Raw genomic sequence first — 22,469 nt, 5'->3', positions numbered from 1 at the left:
CATTTAAGCATTTCAATTAAGCATTGTTCTAAAGCAAACCAATTTTCCATTTTATATTTCGGGGTAACGGCCTACATACATGTACCTGTATATTTGAGTATAGGATAAAGTTCGTTGGTCGACAACACATTATTGAATCAAGGCAGGGTTGAAAAAATGAAGTCCGCCCTCTCTTGACATTTCGAGGTGCGTTTTCATGTTGAAATTTGTGAATTATACGTCACGTTCATTCACCAGTGTATAGACTACGAATGAAATCAACTGGTGGTTTTGTGCTCATTTCATTCCTTTTCTGTCGTGTATTGTAGTGTAACGAACAATTTGTAGGTACACTGTGAGTATTAGTTTGTTTACGTTTTTGGGAAATCCCTTTTACACATACTAGTTACTACCACCATGACTACAGCTGTAGTTATGATGTTGGAACACGTATCCATCATGTCTATACGTACGTCATGCCATTACACGGTCATCGTGTGACAGTATCATTGTTCTATTAATCATGGCTACATCTTGCATGATACCATGATGATACTTGTACGTGATCATGATGTATGAACATACAGTAGGCCTCAAGGCATGTGTTCGGCTTAACGTTACGCCCTAGCTACAGACAGTCAGGTGACAGTGTTGTAATGCAAGGCTGTCCATGGACTTGGTACATGATGTACTTGGTAGAAATTCCTCCTAATTCTCCTGTAGGGAGATGATTATAATATCAAGGACATGAAGGAGGCCATCCTCCCTCCAGAAATAAATGGACCATAAGCCTTTTTGCTGATACCACATGAGTGATTTTGCACAATGGTAGAAAGGCATTGTGCGAAGGAATAGTTATAGGGGGCAATGTTTGCTCCTTTTTCCTTCCCATAATGCCTTTCTACCATTGTGCAAAATCACTCACGTGGTATCAGCAATAAGGTTTATAGTCACAGGTCCCTTATTTTGCCACGTAAGTTAGGCCTAAGCCAAGGAAAACCAATGAGACTTGCTAATATTGGCCTACATGTAGGTGGTGAAATTAGGGACTAAACATCCAAGACAGTATACCGTTTGTCACCAGGTCCCTACTTTTACCACCTAGCCAACAATGTACATGTGGCCCTTTTGTCATGCTTGTCAAGTCTGATTGGTTTAAAGAAGGGACCTGGTGACTATATACAACTATGGTCGCAGACCGTTAGATTGAAATATTTGAAAGAATTTGATCTTCCCTCCAGAAAGAGTTCAAAATATACGGACAACACCAATTTTCCCTCAAAATAATATACCAGCCGGCAGAAAGTGATATGTCCCACAAAGTGAAATTAACTGAGAAAATTCCGAAGCATTTACGTAGAAAACACTAGGTTTGTGCACAGGGGCACCAGTTGTCCCTGGAATGGAACGCTTTCTCTGTTTCCACCTTTTTCATGTCAATAAACATTCATGATAAATGAGAGAATAAATGAAAAGACATGAATCTGGGACTGAGAAAAAAATTCTACATTTTTGTTAGAAAATTGGCAGGCCAAATATTAGGCTTTCAAAATTTTCTTGACTCCCCAGAACATTGGACTTTGTGCTCAGCCACTATAAAAAGTACAGTCACTGTCAGGATGCTACATTCTTTTCAAAATGGTCCAGCACAAATGACCGTGACTGTACGCGCCTGGTCCCTCATACTGTATTTTGCCACTTCCTGAATGCTGTCATGACTGTGAAAACCAATCAGACAATTTGACAATACATATACGTGTACTACATACATGTATACTGTGTAGGTGGCGAAATTAATTGACCTGGCAACTAAACGGTCATGGACGCTACAGGCTCATGACATGGGGGAGATATGGCATGTACGATAGCACTGGATCAATGTCCATCTATGGTATTTTAACCAATTACTGTGCCCCATGTGACATACATGTACATACACCTGTACATCACCTGCCTGTCAAATGCCATGATGTCATTATGTTCATGCTGTTGTAATAAAGCTTTGGGGTTTTATGTTGAATTCTTACGTGTTTAACAGTACCATGTTTTATTTTTACTTGTACTTTTCAGATATAAGCCTCTGTAGAGACATCCACTGACAAAAAGTAAAAAGACATCCATGTTAACTACGATTTGACAATGCTTGTGAACAGGTGGTAGGGCACGTTACTGATACCGATACCTGTATGTACATTACAAACTACATACACGTACCTTCAGGCAGTACAGTAGTTCGTCACCACAACGCAGGCACGCCTTCAGTTTAGGAATGCATGCAAGAATATTGTGCAACCACAGTTACATGTATGTCATCTCCTTGGACTAATCTTAAGCCCATATCAGACTTTTAACATAATCACTGAGAGTCATAAACATCAGCATAGGATTAAATGGGACTCTTACTGGTCTCAGTGGGATTTTTTTAGTGAAGAACGAAGGAGGTGTTTATCGCATTCCAGTGTTGCGATCATGCATGTACGTGATGGTCCAATGTACCATGTCAATTTTTCACATGTCCGTAATATGGATATTGGACATAGAACCTTTATTGCACAGTGGGGGTTGGAGGACGTAGACATTTTTGGTTTTTTACCATGATTGCCAAGACTTACATGCGGGGCAGGAAGTTCACGAAGGCGTCGGAGGCAATTGCCTTGATGCCCCTAGTCTTTGCCTCTGCCCATTGAAATGTCCCCATAGACAAGTTGACTTTCTAAGACAAATGTCCTTTTCAAATGAGAAATTGCCTTGCCCTTTCAAGAATGAAGTTCCTGCCCTGTACATGTGTATGTCAATGTGAATTCATGTTCACAAGATGGAATCACAACTACAGTAGTGTCACTTCTGATTTAGATCCAATTTGCCATCAAAACACTTTGAATTAAATCGAGAGCGCCTAATCCTGAAAGAAAGTGGCATATCCTGCTATTTATTTCAAGATTCAATTAAAAGCAATAGTTAGTACATGTAGTTTGAGCTACATGTACAGGTGCATGAACTCAAAATGATGTTTTAATTCTTAAGCAACTTGTTCTCCAAAGCAACAGTTTAGTTGGAGTTACTACGGTCTGACTTGACCATCCATTCTGACTACACTTGGGGCAACTGCAGTGGACTGGCTATTGAGTACTGGTAGCTTGGGTAAACCTAGGCCTAATGTTCATGGCATCTGGAAATTCAAATTTCCAGATTTTGCAAGCATCAGGGCTGGAGTTACTGCTCCAGCTAGCCATCCAGCAATACTTGTAGTTTGAAGCTTGCCTACTAAACTGCGGCTTGGGCCATTGGTTGTACAAGTAGCCAGAGTGCTACAAAGTTACTGTGATTAACAGAATGTTCAACATTTTTAGGTCACTTTATTCTTGATGTTTACTGCATTTACGCATTATCAGTGCCAATTATTAGAAATTCCATGAAAATTTGAACAACTGTGCTTTTGATAGGCAAACTGTGGCTTCGTCTCAGTCACACCGTATGTGTATTTTGCAAGTGCCACTTTCCATATTTCTTGGCATTCCAACACAGAAATGCAGTTTGCCTTTTATTTTCTGTCCAGTTTGAAATACTACCAGACGTAAATTCTTCTTTCGAGTGCTGAAAGTAAGTAACATTTGACAAGATGGCCACCAAGGCACATGATGTGGAGAGCATAGTGGACGACTTTCGTTATAGCACCAATGTGGCAACAGCGCATGTCTCCATCCGCTTAGGTAAGGAATCCAAAAAACTGTTTCCTCTGCGAATGAATTCTGACAGACACATATGAAGATTTTGAGTAAATTTGTGTCTTCAGTACCTTTATCATTTCACACTTTTGCCAGTTTGTGCTTTTCCTAATAAATGCCAACACATAAATTTACTCTTTTGTAATGACTTTATTTAACTCAGTTAAAGGCAAAAACTCTGGCATTCAAACAAGAGTCTAATTACATTAAATTCACCCCCAAACTCATTTTGATTTCACTGGAGTTCTGTTTGTTCTTTGACCATATCCAGATTTTTTTCCCTTCAATATCAAATAAAAGCTGTAGTCATAGTCATTTGTTTAGTGGCAGTGCAATTTCTTGAACTTAAAGGCAAGAAAAGAGGATGATCCATTGAGCAAAGTTCAAATAAATTTACCCCCCAAATTACCGGAAATTTACAAGGAGGGCTTTCCATTAATCCACTTGCAATGTGTGAGTGTTTCCACACGTAGTGTACCAAAGAACAAGTTGGCAATGGCACGAGATATACTTGTAAATTGATTCGAGTGATGTTTAACTTGCGGCATGTGTGGAATGTTCGTGAAACATGCAGCCAATCGTGCACGTTTTGGTTGTTCAGTATTCATTACAGGTACGTTCAAGAGAGAAATCCATACTGTCCTCGAAACATCCACTCAAATTCAACTTAATTAAGGTTGTGTGCATGTCCCAGTGGGGCCATACATCAGTCTACTGTTGATATTAAAGGGAAAGCTAAGAGTGACTATTCTGTGTGCAAATTTAGGCAATGGACAGACATTAAGTAACTGCTATTACGTGTACATGTACATACATGTACATTATACATGTACATGTACAAGGCAGGTAAGACTTGGTTACCACCCATGGAGTTACATGTGCACTTGTTAGTCGTATTACGTACTGGAGCATTTATACTCATAGTGCAGAATGCTTTGCAGGTTAATTTTTGTAAGATTTTTAATGCATCATGACCTCACTCATAAACATGCTTACCTACAAATACACCGGTAAGTTATTTACATGTATGTTGTGCTTAGGCGTGGTGCTTACGCACATTATTCAAAATTGAACATCCTCTTGGGAAACGAATTCTAAGTAAAGCATTCCAGGTATGTGCCGCATCACTCTTTTAATGTCCAAGGAAACTCTAAATGACAAGTTTTAGATTCTGCACACAGTTGTGGGAATATCAGGCATTTCATCCACAGAAATTTTTGAAGCCCAAAGGTTTATAGAGATTGTATGCATCCTTATCATCTGTACAGGATTTCTACGCAAGGTTTTTGGCATTCTCAGCACGCAGCTCTTGGTGACAACCGTAGTGGGTGCCATCTTCATGTATACAGATGGAGTCAAGGCTTACGTTCAGAGCAGGTGGGTGTTCCAGACAAACGGACCCTGACAGTGTCATTAGTAAATCTTTCAATCTTCCCAGTCCTTCAAAATCCACCTGTAGTTTTGGAGGATTTAGCAGGATAGAGGAGGATAGGGCCTACTGTTACGTTACGGTGCCTCAGGCCTCTTGGAATTTATCCTTGCCCATGCTAATTGCAACAGAATATGCCGCCAGTGAAAAAAAAGTTGTATGTACATGTAGTTGAATTTAACCATGAACTGAAATACCAGAGTACACCATATGACTTAGTAGGGATGAGGCTTGGATACACTGCGCACTGCAGTGTATTTGGATGCATTTTGATGCATCCATTGCAATGGTTTCATTCAGCCAAGTTCTCATTTCACGTGTGTGGTATTCAGAAGGGTTCTCATGTCACCTGTGTTGCATAGCCTTTATTCACAAATCAAAGGTTGGCCTCGTGAAAATTAAAAGTGAGGTCAACTTTTTATTTTTGGAACTTGAGGATAGCTAGGGTAAAAAAGTAATGATATAAAATTTCCTGACAAATTGCCTACTCTACCTTTGTGGTTTAAGCCAGATTTTGAAAAATATTGAAAGGGAGGCGTGAAAAGCACACCAACTATAAAAGAGTATGGTGCCATCCATAATGATTTACAGTTCATAGAACAGGTTCAGGGAACAAGATCAAAAATGGCATCTTCTTGAATAAGGTCTATTCTGGTGCATTAAGGAGGGTGTCCAGAGAGCACCTGATGGAAGCTGGGGACAAACTACTGATCACATGGCACTGGACTTCTGCAAGATGCAGGATTGTTGAAGATTAAACAAGGTTCCTTCCAAAAAAAATGAAGTTACATGTAGGATCAGTATTTATGTAGACAACTGAAAATAGTGACGGTGGCGACTTCCCTGGTAGCTCCGTCAGTACTTGTTCCCATTTTTTCCCTGCAGTCAAGGGATGCTGATCGTAGCCTACGTGTCTTCCATCTTCCTCCTCTTGGCCTTGTTTGTCAAACGCAGAGAATCACCAACCAACATGATCCTTCTAGCTCTCTTTGTGAGTACAAAGTGCAGTTCTCTATCTGCAGCTGTCCAGACTTCCCCCCTCTTCTAGTCAGCGCATCAAGTGCCAGAGGGGACAATTTCAAGTGGGGCGCAATCAAATTTAATCCGTGTTGGCAGTATGCACCACTTGATGTCATCAATTATTAACCCGATCTCGGGTTCTGTTGGAAGAGACATCAAAGTTGCAGGTCCTTGCACTGTTTTCAAGTGTACCCAGTTTCTTAGCTTCTCCTGGAAGGGGCCGCTCGATGGAATTTTTGGAAGAGCTCAGCAGATGCTTTTAGCTGAGGGAATAAATAAGCAATTGCATTAGGGTGTTCTTTCTTCCTTTTTTTTTACACAGAGCACTCTGTAAAAAGAAGAGCTCGCATATAATTTGTTAGAAGTGTAGAACATAAAACAAATGTAAAAGCAAAGGGGCAAACCTTTGGAAGGAAACCTAGAGCACTTTACAGTGGCATAGCATACCAAATTTTGTCCCATTTATCGGTGTACCTGTACTTTCAATCTTTTTCTTGACATGTCCGGCTGCTTTGGGGCATTTAGGGGTTTCTGTTTTTGTTTTTCAAATTTCCATTAAATGCATAAAAAACTTGCTATATTTTGGACAGTCAGTAAAGTTAATGCACGTACATGTAACTGTTTTCACTGAATGACACTTTTGATGCGTAATTTGCGTTAAAGACCCCTAAGCTTTGAAGGGTTGACCTTCATGTATAAGGCCATTGCAGCAACCATGACGATGCCCCTCACGGTCAATACTAGTGCAGAATATGTACATATAAAGCCTGCTACACACTTGTCTGATTTTACCTAGTCACTAGCCTTCCTCACAAGGCATTTGACAGTGGCGTATGATGATTGCTATGATCAATCACCTCGTTCACTATCATCGCACACCTAGGCTAAGCCTAGTAAACCAGTGGAACCAGAAAGTTGTATGGCAGGTTTTAAATGTTAAAAAGCTGTTGCTGTGTAATCACTGCCCTGGAATAGATAATTACGCACTGGTGCATGTCAATTTGTATGTGTTTCAGCAGTTGTTGAAGAGCAAGAATTACACCTGTGAGAAAAGTGGAGCAGTAAAGCATCAGTAGTTTGATTTTATTTTTCCTTGGCCATTGTTGTATGCAGACTCTCGTGGAAGCCTACAGCGTGGGCACCATCGTGACCTTTTACAACAAGGGCGTGGTGCTAGAGGCTTTCACCCTGACGCTGGTGGTGACACTTAGCCTGACGGCCTACACCATGCAGAGCAAGAGAGACTTCAGCTCCTGGGGTGCAGGGTAGGTGGAAAGACTACTGTATTGTTAGCAGCGGTCCTTCAGAAATGTAGTATATGGCTGCAGGTCACGTGCAAGTGCTCCCCCCCTGAAAATGCTCTTAATGTCTCTTACAGGCTGTGTGTGCCAGCGCAGTAGATAGTGTATTTGTGACTACTTATGAGAGCTCCCCTGAAACAGGCACACGGCATGCTTGCATGGGTTTACAAATTTATAGCATCAAGCAGACAACACCAGTTTTCATCTGAATGTGCACAAACCCGCATGATTTGTTTTCTTTCATGTGGGTGGGAGCTACTTTGCAAAAATGGCCTTAAAATGTCTGAATTCATTGGGTTTTCTGATCAGCTCAGAGTAGCAGCTTCTGTCCCTGCCAAGAGTTGTTTGCATACAAATGTGCATAACTGTCAGAAGAAATAACTGATCAGTCTTTCAACAGACACTAATTAAAACTGTGTGTTGTGCTTTTTCTTGCTTAAAAGTTAAACTCAGTTGTTCACTTTGTCTTAGATGCCTAAGCTTCGTTGGTCTGTATGTAACAGGCATATTCACCAGTCTAATACGTTTACTTCATATGTGCTGCATATACATTGGGGCCTCTTATACACTGGCCTGTGCACGAGTTTATCTGCAGGGGAAATGCTCACATGGGTTAAAGGTTCCACCAGGGCGATCTATTTCTTTGTAGAACAAGTCAAGTTTCTTTCACTCATTCACAGTGAATGTTTCTGCTTGTGTCAAACTCCCTTGCCCACACCACAAACAGACGGACATTCTTCACCATCACATCTCGTTCCCTACCCACAGTCTGTACTCTGCCCTGCTGATCCTGATAGTCAGCGGCCTGCTGCACATCTTCCTGCCGCACAGCGACACCCTGGAGTTCCTCCTGGCCATCTTTGGGGCGCTCCTCTTCTGTGCCTTCATCGTCTTCGACGTCCACATGATGATGCACAAGCTCTCGCCGGAGGAGTACATCCTGGCCTCCATCAACCTCTACCTTGACATCTTGAATCTCTTCCTGCACATACTGCGCATTCTTGGGGAGGCGCAGAAGAAGTAGATGTGCATTGGCCGTTTGTCGCTGACGCTGTTTTCAGTTGCAAGTGTCTCAATTTATTTTTCTGTTTTTATATTTGGTTCCTCCTTTGTACAAATCAGAAAGCTACAAAACACAGTGATATATGGTGCATGATGCATCTTTTCTTTTTGTCATCATTACAGAGGGCAAAGTTTTGACGGAAAAGGTGCTTAGACATCATTGGCTGTTCAAACTGCCACACGTCTGTAAACGTAGCATTGCCTTTTGTGCAGTGCCAAATTTATCTGCCTTAATCAGAGCACAGTACTGCCAGAAGGAAACCGATTCCATTCAGACCGTTTCTCTTCTTCAGTCTGTGATGTGACCACAGTTTGACCATGATGTGACCAACTAGTGCATGCATTTGTTTTGGAATAGATGATGGCAATGGAAGAGGTCGTGTTAGCCTCTGCATGAGTTTACAGGAGAAGGGAACTGAAGTAAAAGATTATGTTGTATATCTCATTTCAGCTTTCACTTTGAACGTTTCATTTAAATCATTTGGATTTTTGTTTCACTTTTGCTTTTGGTTTTCCAGTTTGTATGTTGGGGGTGGTCCAAATTGTTTGGCAAGGTTCTTTCCATGTTTAAAGGTCTTTCCTCAAAACTGGCCAAACAGAATACTCCAGGTATCCAAGAGATCATGGCACTATCTTAAGGACTCTGTTGGAAAATCCAACTCCACAAGTGACTTGATATGACACCCCCCCCCAAGTCATCTGAATTGTACATGTACTGCTGCAAATGGGCGTGGGTTTCAAGGGAATAAATGGGGCATTTACCACAATAATGTTAAGAGGAAGGTTCAGTTTAGAAGTGTACAGGCTTTATTCAGGTGTATGTAATACAAACCAATTCAGCGATATATCTTTTTTTTAATACACATTTGAGGTGCAGGGATGATGTACATGTACAAGTGTTACGTACAAATTTATCTTGCAAAGCAGAAAGGATTATTTAAGTATGTTGAAGAAATAAAGGTATTCCTATTTTTGCAACAGGTACAGAGTTGAAACAAAGGAGTAGTTACACTGAAAATAGATTTTTGCATCCATGCATTTCAAATGCAATCATATCTTGTCCTGATGTATGACTTGCGGTCTGCTTTGGAAATCTAACACTTGCAGCCGATTTCACAAGACTTTGTGTAACGTCACACCACACTATTACATTTATTGCGAACCAAGAGCGATTTTACAAACCTTACGCACTAAGTGTATTTTAAGTCCCTGACTTGCGCAACAAGTTATGGTGTAACATGCACAATCTTTTTAGGTAGCTTAAGTTGTGCTGGACCTATCAAAATGAATGATTTGACAAACTCATGTTCAGTTATGGCTCATCGTTGCTGAACTTACAAAGGCAACATAAAACTTTTTGGGCTGTGGGAGAACTTTGAAATTTTCTGTCCGGTTCCAACGAAGAAAAGACGAAAACTTTTTCATAATGGTGGGCAGAGGTAATTCGTCGACTTTTAATGACTATTGTAATATTGCAAAGGACTAACTGTCATAAAAGCAATGACTGTCCTCATCCAAGAAATTTAATATAATTCAAATGTTCTGCAGCTTAGCAACAGTTCCTGAAATGAAACGTAAGTATATTGTGCAGCTACAGCACAAATTTGTGGCACAAGGCTTACGCATGGGTCAAAGTTATGCCTCATTTTGTGAAATCAGCTGCTGCATACATGATAGTGTAGTTGTTTCTAGGATAAGAAACGGAAATATGCTGCTTGAATCCCCATTTCAAATTTTCACTACACAAACCCGTAGATAATTTGAATGAATTAGAAAGTGGCAAGTGAGAAATTTTGAATCGATATGAAAGTAGGCGCAATGTTTAAAACAACTGTTTCAAATGGAAAATTATAAGTGCTGTTTCCCTTCCAACAGGATGTATTTTGAATTGTTTATACAGTGGCCTCATCCCTCCTCAGAGTCAGACATTAAAGATCCCAGAATGAACATCTCAATTCTGTTTGTGTCATGACTCGATGCTTGTTATCTTGGTGAACTACCGCCTGCTGATTATTCAGAACACCAGAAACCTCTCAACTCAACCCAAAGGCATGGCAGCTCTGAAGAGGCTCCAAGGACTTATTCTTTTTATCTGTGGCCAGAGTCTACCAAAGAAATGAGTCTCAAAGCCTATTTTTCTTTCAGTTATGATATACTTTGCGTTAGAGAGAGCGAAGGGTCTGGAGGTCTGGGGTTAAGAGATCCAATCTAGCATCTGCCCTGACCCACGTAAGAATTCATCTCTTCATACACATAGCTTTTCCCTGAGGCCCAAGCTTAGATGAAATTCAAATTTCACTCAATTCTCAGGCAGCTGGTACTGCTAACTTCCCCGGTTCACACAGGCTCAGATTTGATCGGACACTCCACTTGGTTCTGCATCTTTTGTCAACTCTGGTTCACTCTCAGATCCCTCATTAGAATCTGATGCAGACCCCGATTCGCCCGATTCAGATCCTTCACTGGAGTCTGATTCAGAATTGCTTGAGGACTCGGTTACTGACTCCAATTGGGAAGCAGTCTGTACTGCATCAAGTGGCCCTTGGGACTGCAGATGCTTCTGCTTTGACTTGTCACAACCCACTAGCTCTCTTCCAGCTGTACTTGCTTCCGAATGCTGAACCTCAGCATCTAAAAAGCTTTCGCTGATGTCCACAACTGGCATAGAGTCATCACAACCAAGCATTCCGCACAAGGAACTATCACTGCCAGTGACATCATCAATAGCATCGGTTTCACCTTCATCTCTGCCAGAAACAATCGGACGGCTTTCTTTGTCTTTCCTCCTATCTGTGCCCTCCTTCGTAGAATCTGACTGGCTCTGTGAACCAGGGGTGGGATTGTCTTCACCATACATTTCAATTTTCTTGGAAGGTGGCCTCTGTGTCCACACATCCAATGAAACTGACACGTCCTCTTTTGAGACAAAGCTATGTGTTTGCTCCTCATCACTTTTTGATGGCTTTTCACCGGCATCCCAACAAACTTTCAAGTCGGCCATTTTGGTGGCAACATCAGTCACTGAAGAGTCTTCCACCGGTGCGCAGTCCCCTTTTTGATATGTACCCAGTTCGCTACAGTCATGGCTGCCGTTACTGGTGCACAGATCAGCGGTGCTGGCTGCTTCATTGCCATGTCTGGTTTCTTCTCTGCATTCTGTTTGCTTCAATGGGGCTTGGGATTTTGTGCCTTGTGTGATACTTCCAGATTCCAACCCATCATAGAGAATATGTGGGTAGCCATATTGGTGTACAGAAGATACTGCACCCCGGTCATTTTGTCCCTGACTGTCCTCCTGTATCGCCAGCTCAGCAGCTTGTTCCAGTTCTTCTAGTCCAAAGTCAACTTGGCTCTTGGAAATTTTCACCTGCGTTGATTGAAAAAAAAACAGCACAAAGCATGACATTTGTACAGATCACCATGGCCAACCGGATGCAACTGTCCAGATCACAGCAGATTAAATGACGCTAAAAAAGTGATAATAAAGCCTCTCTGTCTAGCTTACAATGTCAGTTGCAGGCCAAATGCTTCCAAGGGGAACTTTCGAGGTCACATGGACCCTACAGTTTTGATCCATCAACCCACTCTGTCCTATTCCACTAGCTCAAGCAAAGTGTTACTTTTTCATGAAGGATATTTGACTGGGAAATCAAAAACGAAAGAAACTTCCAACTTTGTAACAGTAAAGGAAGTACAAACAACAAAACTGGCTAATCCAAAAGAATATCCACACAATGTGCTTAGTGAGAACGGGAAATTATATCAAAAGGCATACCCACTGAAGGTCAGGTTTGGCAAAATTTCACCCAAAATCGGGTAGAAAAAAATTCAGTAACCTTTTTCAAGGCCTCGGTAAGGGATGTTATCTTATTATGGCTGAGTGTCTGAACCCACACGCAGTAGTCTGTGATGTACAGCTCATTCAGAATGTAGTGCGGCTCGTCTGCAGCCAATACACGATGGACCTCAAGCAGGCACTTCAAGAGCCGCCGCCTTCCTAATTTATTTAAAAAAAAATATCATACTTCATTTCTATTTTCAATTCTTCAGGCTGGAGTTAATCTTTTCTTACAATCTGCTTGATTTGTCAATATAACTTCAAGCCTCTAGATAGCAAAATGTGGGGTTCACAAAAAAAAAACCTGCAGTGGCATCCTGTGATTTCCAAAAATAACAAAGTACACTGATTTTTGATTTCTCAGAAAACACAAATCAAGGCCTCTCCAGAAAACCAATGATTTTTGCCTGGTGACCACCATACAACTGTAAAAGCAGATACTAATGAGGTCTACATTGCAGTTCATGCAAACTTTAAACTTATTCAGTGAAATTGCACTATAACAGTCTGCATTTGCTGTCAAGAAAGATGAATTTTACTCAACGGCAGTAAACTATTAAGGCTAATAAATTACAGCACATTACACGTTTTTGATCATAATTACAGCGGAAGAGCACAGTTCTTCAGATGTGTTCCCCTTCTCCTTCCAGCTTACACCTTCCCTTAATATCTGGAGAAAATTCTCCATGGAATAAAAGTTCCCTGGTGTAAAATTCAGCTCCAGCTACACCAACAGAAGTGTGCATGGGATTCGATACAAGTACATTCCAGTTACACATTGCTCCATACATTAAACGAAAAGTCTCCTCTATGATGCGTTGTGAACTTGCAGCACTCATACCTAATGAGAATATCTTTTTGACATCTTGGAAGACTTTATTGGTGAGCTCCCAGTGCCGGTAAAGTGGATAGCAGAGGGCCCTGCGAAAGCAGACGGTTACCATCTCATCCAGCGACGTGAACCAGTCGAGCCAAGACAGGGTGGGGCTCAGTTTGCATATTGTCCAAGCCGATTCGACCTGATGAGAGAGACAAGGATTCTCATCTATGGCTGCAAGCATGAGGAGTCGAGGGCTAGACTCGGGTAGTCAGACTCAAGATGCAAAACTGATAACATACATTTGTCACAACATTACATGTAACTGTCAGTCAATGAAAAGGCCAATGCCACTCCTATGATGAAATAAACATTAAAGATCCTTTAATTTCATCTTTTTTTTTTGTAACTCCTGATTGTGTTGGCATATAATATGGGCATTGTTGGTTAATTCACTTCAATGCCTTGTAACTTATGAGCCCTGGCTTCATTTCAAACAGAGTTTTAATTCATGTCCATAATAAAAAGGAGTTTCTAGAGTCAACTACCGGAAATAACATCAGGTTATTACGTTATCATTTTCTCATTTAAAATTCTGAATTTTTCTTTTTCATGAGGTCTATTTTTTCCCCCATTTTTTCTTATGTTTCATTTTGAGTGCTGAATGACAAACCCAACACCACCAGCTTACCGAGTTCTCACTAAGTGTTGTTCTGATGTTGTAGGCATAGGCAAAGATGACATCCACTAGGCTCAGCAGCACACTCCTCTCCGTCTCGGAACTCAGAAGGTAGTGTCTCCTAGGCAACCGCCTCATCTGCTCCTTTTCATCTTCAGTGAGAAGCACTGTTGGGTAAGAGAGACAGGTCATTTCCAAGCAAGCAAGTCTGGTCTGAGCCAATTTGGCTCATCAGGCCGGTGTTTATCTCCGGTTGCCATGGAATGAAACAACTGAGAATATTTCTATTCCCCTTCATCCCTTCTCGGCGGGAATTTCTTTCCGAAAGCCGACTCCAAGAATTCCAGCCTCAGTTGGCCATGAAGGCCACATGCCAAACCGCAAATTCTTGGTTTGTGGCTCAGCGTGCTCTGCACGCTTTGAATTACACAGTGAAAAGGCAGATTGTTTGGTGGCATGCAGCTCTACTCAGGCTTCCGCATTCCCATTGCCTCTTTTCAAAGTGGGAACTATTGTGAAGCTGGTGATTATGATGCAAATTTGTTCTTTTCATTTCTGGGCTACACACAAAGACCAATTACCATATACACAAGAGCCAGGGTCTGCCTTCTTTCACCGTGTTCGCTCGAGCGTGGGCCAAGAATAATAGCTGAAAAAGGGGCTGAGGATCTCAATCTTTACGGCATGTCTTAACGCGTCCCGGCGTGAAGGGGTTAAATGGGATGCCAGTCCACCGCAGGTTACTTCCCCAGCTAATGCTGGTACCCACTTACACTCCTGGGTGGAGAGAGGCAAGCAGGAGTGAAGTGGCTTGCCAAAGGCCACAACACACTGCCAGCAGCTGGATTCGAACCTCCGACCCTATGATTGGAAGCCACAGACCCTAACCACCTGGCCACACCCCCCCCCATTTCCATTTCAGAGAATGATAAATTCTTACCAGGTAGGCTCCAAAGTTCTAGCCAGAAGGGGACCTGAATACTTTTTAACACTCTACTGGCCATATTTGCACAATCTTTTCTATGTTAAGTACAAATATATACAACATCAGCAAGTTGGATGCCCATTTTAAGGCAAATTTAGAAATGGACATCCCTGAACCTGAAGGTTCCTGTGGTCAACACTTTATGTTTCTATGTACAAAGGGCATCTCAATGCATGGGTGTACTCAAACCTCTTTCTAGAGGTGACACAAGTACATATGCACATGTATTATAAAAGGAAAGAATGTGACTCATGGGTACACAGGTCCCTTCTATTTTATGATGTCATCAACACGATCATTTAGGTAAGAATCTTGAAATGCATCCACTATCTCTACTTTAAACAAAGGGAAATAAGGAGAACAGATGGGGAAGGGGGTAATGGTGACCGCTGCAGTGTTACCGTATGCCCAATGACAGAGGCACTGGGTCCTGGTATTCTGCTTATTTATAGGTGTGACATGGTGAAAAACTGCTCACCGATTGGTTCCTCCTTGTCTGCTGGTTCCTTCTGATTGGTGGCTTGTTTGCTCTTTGCTTGTAGGGTTCTCCATTCCTGATGCCATGGTGGTTTGTGAGACAGCAAGCCCTCGATGACTGAGTCATCCTGGTAGAGATCAGCCCTGTGATGAAAAAGAAATAACAGCAAATGGCAGATGGTCACACTAATAAAAAGAAAATAAGAGCAGTTTGGCACAAATTGTGAAAGAGGCTCCTAGAATCGAAAGGCATGGTATACAGTACAATGCCGCTATAACAAAAACTGCTAATAACAGACAATATCAGGTGTACCAAATATTCCCCTTAATTTTCCTTTAATAACCCGAGCCCCCGGCATGTCATCTCAGTACTACAAAATACTACGTAGTAGCCTGAGCCTCAAGGACCTAGCGCTACAAATTACTACTTCTAGCTAGGTTACTTCCATTGTTACTCATACAGAGCCACAGCACCGTATGGTACATTGTCTTAGTAATAGCACTTTATGGCTTCAGAGAACAATAAGGTCATGTACCCATACAAGTCACAGCACTGTATGCTACATTTTACTGCTAAGTAGTACGCTATAGTTTCCAGTGAGGTTACGGTTAAACTTCTATGGAAAATTGAAAATAAATAAAAGACATATTTTAGGGCTGACGATAAAGACCTAAAAGTTATGAGAAAATCGTACTTGCAAAGGATCAACGGTCAACAGAAAGTGTAGTCCCTATAAAGAGTACATTTCCATGCACAATAGTATGTGCACATACATGCCCGTGTGCAGGGGCCATGTACAGCAGGGGCCAAGTACATGCAACAGGAGCGACTCTTAGATATGGAAAATCTTGCTTTGCTTTATCGCAATAAAGGCATCGCAAAAAAATCAGCAAATATACACAAGTAGAAGCACAGATTAGCATCTGTGACTGACACGCAACTCGCAGAAATCTTCATTACATTTTTTCGTAGTTTCCATCATTTTCAATAACGCATGCCTAACATTTCTTACATTGCCAGCTTCCGTAATGTACCATGTGGCTCCAGTGCTATACAATAGCTCTGGCCCATCTATTACACAGGTAGTTCCAATTTAGCAGCAGGAAACTAGTGTGGCCATACTGCATGTCGCAAGCAATTTTTATGCAATGATTCAAGGCAAACGTGATTTCATTTGACAATTCAACTCCCAATGAGAACTACCCGAAAGCTGAAATAAAAAGGAAAAAAAAATAATCTTTTTAACTTAAATCTTGGCATGAAAGTTTGAGGTGCTGACCACATATCCACATTCGTGAGACAGGCCACCACACGTCTGAATGAGCCAGAGCTGGGGATTGGGTGAATGGTGACCAAAATCACTTTACCGAACCACTGCTATACCGAACATTTGGTGTTTTTACAGCCGCGCTGTACTGTAGTGATTTTTAGACCAACTTGTATTCATTTATCAGAAATTGCACGAGTGTATTCTTGTTTTAAACATAATGTGAGCTGAGTGCCAGTGATTGAGTTATTCATTTTCACCTATGATGAAGTTTTCCAAATGCCGCAAATGCACAAAAATTACTCACAGATAATGGTCTCCATCAAACTTTTCACTTTCCACAGCCTGTCTGGCCTCTTTTCTCTCCATCAGCTGTGCCGTGTCCGGCCTTGGCACATCAACAATATCGCAAAGCTCTTCCTGAAACACAAACCACACTTTTCAATAAGTGAGCTGACTGACCAACAAACAGTCAGAACTGTTATAAATTTGTGAAGTAGCCTAGGGTGTGGTCAAAGTCTGACATGTTAGTTCAGCATACCCCTGTTCACAGGTAATTACAACTCTATTCACTAGTCCAGCCAGAACGAAACAGAATGCCCTTGTTATTAGCTCCGCTGGTGACTTGATTTGAGACTAGTTGCCTTCTGAGGACTTGCAGGGGCTGGACTTCAACAAAGCTTTGTAGAAGATGTTTTAGTCAACCGCTTGAGGCTTGTACCAGCTATGATCACCACGGTTGGTTACTGAATGTAAGAGTTTATGACAGACACTTCACAGAACTTGCAACCTCGGTCCCACATGGAGATGCATTCCTTCAGATGAAGATGACATGGATTTATACCAATTCAATTAAAGTTTGGCAATGCATAAAGAAAACCCGGATATCCCTTCCATTTCAATTTATAATCATATCGCAGATGCAAGCTCGAGGTACTCACTTGCAACCTCTGGAAGACGCCACTCCTCTTATTTGCAAACCCATAGTTTGTCTCACCGCATAGGGAGTCTTCGTCTTGCTGGAATGGCTGCTGTTCAACCTGCCAGTCAATTTCCCCCTGGTCATCTTCTACTGCCTGGCACGCTTCCCCTGCCTCCTCACCCTCGCCTGAAGAGGAAAATCAGGCTTAAGGTCGCATGATTGGTGCTTTGGAGCAAGTCAAATTCACCAGGGTAAAGGTAACAGTTTTCATGTCATCCGTTTAGCTTGTTGCAAAGTATGCCGCAACCCTTGAAATGCACAAGCAAGGGCGGAGGCTGGAGGGGCCAACACCCCCTGAAAGAAGTCAAATTTTCTTTTCAAATAATGAAAACCAATATTTTGGGTCTATTTCACATCCCCTCCACCGAAAAGCATGTAAAACACCACAAAATGTAGCCTCACTCTTCAGACAAGCCACAAAATGTTTGGAAAATGTTTGGCCCCCCCCCCAAGTTTACCCACCCCCTAAAAAATTTGGTTCTTGATCAATCCATGTGCACATGCACGGGAGAGGTGCTGTAAATGTGTTGCATTACCAAGATAAGAGATATGTGACCTATTCAGCAATGTGACCTACCAGCGACCTCAATGCCTGGCTGCTCAGCTGACCTTTGACCCCTTGGAGCCAGTAGCATGGTCAACATGTCAAGGCCTTGAAAATCTTCCCCTGGTGTCTCCTTGGGGAGGGTGATTTCAAACGATCCTTGCAACAAAAAGAATAAACATCAATTTCAGGACCACACTGAAATGTACACTGCTGCCAAACTGTAAAGGAATCTGTCACATCTTTTCAAAGATTTGCTGTTTTGAGGTTAAGTATATACATGAACACCTCCAGCTAAAATAGTTGAAAATGACACTGAGAACATTACAGATTAAAACAGATTAAAGTGTATCTGGTGACATTATACCTGTGTCTACGTCATATTTGGCTCTTTCTCTGCCATCTTCTACAACTCTACCAGGAAGCTGTAGCCTATTTTTAAACAAGAAACATATATAACAAACATCAATTTTTCACAAGAAAACAAATTGAGCATGTAATTCAACCCATTTTAACTTACAGCTGATCAAGACGACTCATTTTTACCTCCAATTACGGCTTATTCAAACTGCTTTTAAATATTAATAAAATCGAACTCATAAACATTCCTGATACGCGCCTTTCTAAATCCTGTAAAATCTATGCAAAACCCCAAATGCATATATTTTGTGATTTTAAGTTTTTAGAAGCATTAAATAAAAGTACAATTAAGCTGGATTCTATCTTTCCCAATCCTAAAATATCCTCCAAAACCTCCAGATGGATTTTAAAGCATTTAAGATTAATGCACATTGCCAAGAATGCCAACTAAACAAAGTGAATAGGGGGGACGAAGGAGAACAGCCAATGACTTTGATTAGGACGGTATGGCAAAGATATTATGGTTGAAGTTGACGATGAAGATAAAGTTGACGATGGGAGTTGAAGCATATTTTCTCCAGTGATCACATCAGGTTCAAAATGAGTTAGAGACATTGCTAGAGCTTGTAAGCAGGCTGAAAGGTTAATGAACTAGGCATACCTGAGGAAGTAAGGTTTGGCATAAAACTTGAAGTCATTCCCATCCACAAATATCTCCACCTCTGTCACCTTGGCATAGCGTGCCTTTATCAGGATCTTCAGGTAATCTGCATCCTGATTCAGTTCAAAGGCCGGGGTCAGCATTTTTCAATACATCAGTTTTTTTAAGACCAAATCTCTGACTGCTGTCAAAGTAACCAAAAACAGTAATACATTTCATTATTTAATCAATAAAACAAATTTTCTTTACATTAAGACAATAAATTTCCATGACTTGTACAGTAAAATACTGACAATCCTGTCCTTCATAAGAATGCAGATCAAACCTTGGTCTGGTTCCCATCATATCAACGATATTAATCCTCCACAGAAATGTCTTTGAATACCTCCTGCATTACATTAGGAGAGTTTGAAAAGAATTGTGTCTGGCCACCAAGATTCTTGAACAACAAAATTTAGACACAATGACCTACTTGTAAAACAGTCTTTCTCAGTTGACCTCAGTTTTCCCAAATTGAATGGACTTTTTTCAGTGAAATACAAGGTGAGGTAGAAGTTCTTGTTTGGTGGTGAGTGCTTGGTGGCAGGATACTGGCATTGCTGAACTCTTGTTTTAACATAAAAATTGAAACATTACAATAAAAAAAGTACACCTTATCACTCTACTGTGGTGTGTGTGACTGCTGGTATACAGATCAAGGCCTGCATATACATGCACAAATGTATTACACTGGCTGTAACTGGTCACTCGGATCTGAATCTTGATCAGTGATCCCTTGTTGGTTCACTGACATGGAGCGAACCAGCATTGGGATCACTGATCGAGATTTAGAACTGTGGAAACAAACACAGCCATCTGTTTTACGCAGATATGCATCAGTAATCCATGGACCTATCCGTACATGTAGTTGGTTCAACAGTCTTGACAGTTCACAGGTATTGGCTCCAGAATCTGCCTAATCAACATGACAAATGTACTGAACCAGCACTGGACATGTTAGAATCTAGATCCATGTGAAACAAATAGGGATAAGAGTTCCATACTACATACATGTATGGGTATCATTAATTTTTCCCTGAAGTTGTAAATCAGCCATCAGGAAGTGATAACATGGCCTGAAATGTCAAATTTAGCAGAGAACATACTGGAGAGTCTACTTTTAAAAATTCTCAGAAATTTTCAGACCAGTCTCATGCCCACATAGGGTGTAAGCATAGGTACGGTGTCCAGTGATGTCCATGTATGGAACTCTTTCCTAATTAGGCATTGTCTGAAATTTTTGGGTCTCTATATTGATGATGATCTTTCTTGGAACAAACACATTAATCACATATCTACTGTCATTTCCAGAAACCTAGGTATTATATCTAAGCTTAAATGTACTTTTCCTGAGGAAATCTTAATGACATGGAAAACACCATATAACATATGGTATACTTGCATGGGAAAAGGGTGGTTTTGGTCTTAATAAGTTGCAGAAAAAAGTGTTGCGTACTATTAATGATGTTCACTATTATGAACCTACTATGAATCCACTCTTCTATAATTGTAGTATTCTAAATGTTAATGATATTTACTCTCTTCAGCTGGGCTCCTTCATGCACCAACTTAAAACTTAGAGTTTACCCAAATCCATTTTGTTCAATGTTTACAAAAATTAGGAATCCACCAAACAAGACAACGTCATGAATTTCATTATGCTTGTACAACAACCTCTAAAGTAACTGTGAAGCATGAAGGTCCCAAACTGTGCAACTCGGTCAATTCTCTGAAACAAATCTCTCATCTTTTGCTCTTTAAGCATAAATATAAAAATATGATGTTGGACAATCATTTGGACAAGTAATTGTTGCAGCTGCAGGGTAGGTTCTAATTATGTCATTCCCGCACTCTCAGCAATGTTGTGTGTTTGTGTGTTAATTCCTTAGAAAAAAAAATTGTTTACTATTATTTATGGGGATCGCTACTCGACAAGCTTTGCTTTTTTAGTGATCCCCAACCACGTATTTTTTGTTTATCATCACCTTCAAAGTGTATTCCTTTTTTTATGTGGAAATAACGTGAAGGTTGCAGTATGTACGTGTTGGGCACAACCAGAACCACCTCTACGGATCTGTTCGTGATCATCATGATACGACACTCGACAGTCGATACCCAGGGCCTACACCATGTACACTAGGCCTACACTGTACATATACATGATGTAGGGCCTACGTCCAGACGTCCGAAAACTGGACAGCATTTACAGCGAATACCCAATACTTAAATTGGTTATTTTCAACACTAAAGTTGAATGATTGAATTATTATTCCATGGTTAGTACTCAACCTTTTGCCACCAAAGTATACATGTTTCTGAAAGTTTGAACGTACATGATGTAGGCCGACTTAATTCTGTTTCTGTTCTTCCACCTGCTGGGTGCTCGAGTGAGACTGTGCATACTCGACTCGCGGCGTGAATTTACGCAAGGGCGCCACCATTGTGATTGTCATAAAACTTCATTTTCTTCTGACAACATACACACATACAAATCGCCTTACAGGCTGGCACGGCCCGGGGTTGGGACATTCATCATGGGTGTCACTGGGGCAGGGTCAAGCTGGAGCGCAAGTGCCCCCAGGGGAACAACTGAAAAAATTCAATATAGTTACAACGAAATTTTTAAAAAAAAATTAAAAACACGAGAATGAAAGGAGGAAAGGGGTGAAAACGTCAAATTCGTTAAAAACTTTCTCAGAATGAACAACCCAGTTGCGCCAAAGTTCGTTGTCAGTATTGCTGTCGAAGTCACCCCCTTCTTGGTGACGCCCATGAGGATGATGGGTCGTAGACGGTATCATTGAGTAAGACAAGTCATGTCTGTCGGTACGGCATTCCTCTCGCACATCCACTCTAAGCGAGAACAAAAGAGGGCGAAATTTTTAAGTGAAAACGATGGTCCTTTTGTAGGAACTCACCTCGTATATATAACAAGTGTGCAAATTCATGCTCGTTTGGCGCGGAGACGCAGAGTACGCAAAACAAATACCTATATGCTGGAATGTATAGTCTTCGCGTGTGCGTCGAACGCGCGCAGGTACCCGGTTGGAAAACTTCTCACCAGCCTATCTTTCTTTTGCCGGTGAGGGGACACTTCAACTCATGGCAAATAGTCGATCCTTGGGCCGAGGGCTACACTGAGACCCAACAGCCCAAGGCCTCATCTCGTACCCATTTAGAAGACAGTTCCTCATCTAGTCACAAAATAGTCGAGACCAGTTGTAACAAATTCGTCACAGGCGTGGGGGGGGTTATATTGCCCCTATTCTAGAGTAAAACTTGAAGAGAAGGTGAGGGACAGAA

General features: G+C 41.3%; 2 protein-coding genes across 6 annotated transcripts; one reads left to right on the top strand and one right to left on the bottom strand.

Annotated features, from left to right (window-relative positions):
* The first annotated feature begins 186 nt into the window (after positions 1–186).
* Positions 187–10,471, top strand: tmbim4 (transmembrane BAX inhibitor motif containing 4). Of its 2 annotated transcripts, XM_087135959.1 has the most exons (7): positions 187–334; positions 2,050–2,283; positions 3,536–3,689; positions 4,973–5,081; positions 6,019–6,124; positions 7,267–7,418; positions 8,223–10,471. In XM_087135959.1, the coding sequence occupies exons 3-7, from the start codon at positions 3,599–3,601 to the stop codon at positions 8,476–8,478; spliced, it is 714 nt and encodes a 237-aa protein (XP_086992085.1). In that variant the 5' UTR covers positions 187–334; positions 2,050–2,283; positions 3,536–3,598; the 3' UTR covers positions 8,479–10,471. The 2 variants fall into 2 exon arrangements, with proteins under 2 accessions (XP_086992085.1, XP_022080312.2); XM_022224620.2 differs by lacking the exon at positions 2,050–2,283.
* shq1 (SHQ1, H/ACA ribonucleoprotein assembly factor) lies at positions 9,301–21,581 on the bottom strand. Of its 4 annotated transcripts, none has more exons than XM_022224616.2 (11): positions 21,500–21,581; positions 19,128–19,311; positions 18,474–18,538; positions 18,140–18,265; positions 17,522–17,688; positions 16,888–17,000; positions 15,314–15,456; positions 13,863–14,017; positions 13,196–13,373; positions 12,353–12,513; positions 9,301–11,883 (listed from the first exon to the last, which is right to left on the bottom strand). In XM_022224616.2, the coding sequence occupies exons 2-11, from the start codon at positions 19,268–19,270 to the stop codon at positions 10,864–10,866; spliced, it is 2,271 nt and encodes a 756-aa protein (XP_022080308.2). In that variant the 5' UTR covers positions 19,271–19,311; positions 21,500–21,581; the 3' UTR covers positions 9,301–10,863. The 4 variants fall into 4 exon arrangements, with proteins under 4 accessions (XP_022080308.2, XP_022080310.2, XP_086992083.1 ...); XM_022224618.2 differs by having other exon boundaries at positions 19,128–19,308; positions 21,500–21,573; XM_087135957.1 differs by lacking the exon at positions 21,500–21,581 and adding an exon at positions 21,152–21,483.
* Between the last annotated feature and the right edge of the window lie 888 nt (positions 21,582–22,469).

The sequence above is a fragment of the Acanthaster planci genome, linkage group LG04, assembly GCF_054643075.1.
Source record: "Acanthaster planci isolate LZ-2023a linkage group LG04, COTS_SCS, whole genome shotgun sequence".
NCBI classification, from domain to species: Eukaryota; Metazoa; Echinodermata; class Asteroidea; order Valvatida; family Acanthasteridae; genus Acanthaster; species Acanthaster planci.
Note: the sequence above shows the minus strand (reverse complement) of the source record. Positions and strands in the feature narration are given on the sequence as shown.

Bases quoted from the DNA above. Each gene is read 5' to 3' on its own strand.
- tmbim4 (XM_022224620.2), top strand. From the start codon at position 3,599: ATGGCCACCAAGGCACATGATGTGGAGAGCATAGTGGACGACTTTCGT. The intron at 3,690-4,972 runs GTAAGGAATCCA...TCATCTGTACAG, and splicing joins GCATGTCTCCATCCGCTTAG to GATTTCTACGCAAGGTTTTT. The intron at 7,419-8,222 runs GTAGGTGGAAAG...CCCTACCCACAG, and splicing joins TTCAGCTCCTGGGGTGCAGG to TCTGTACTCTGCCCTGCTGA.
- shq1 (XM_022224616.2), bottom strand. From the start codon at position 19,270: ATGCTGACCCCGGCCTTTGAACTGAATCAGGATGCAGATTACCTGAAG. The intron at 17,001-17,521 runs GTGAGTACCTCG...TTTGTGTTTCAG, and splicing joins GCGTCTTCCAGAGGTTGCAA to GAAGAGCTTTGCGATATTGT. The intron at 11,884-12,352 runs GTTACTGAATTT...CAATCAACGCAG, and splicing joins TTACCGAGGCCTTGAAAAAG to GTGAAAATTTCCAAGAGCCA.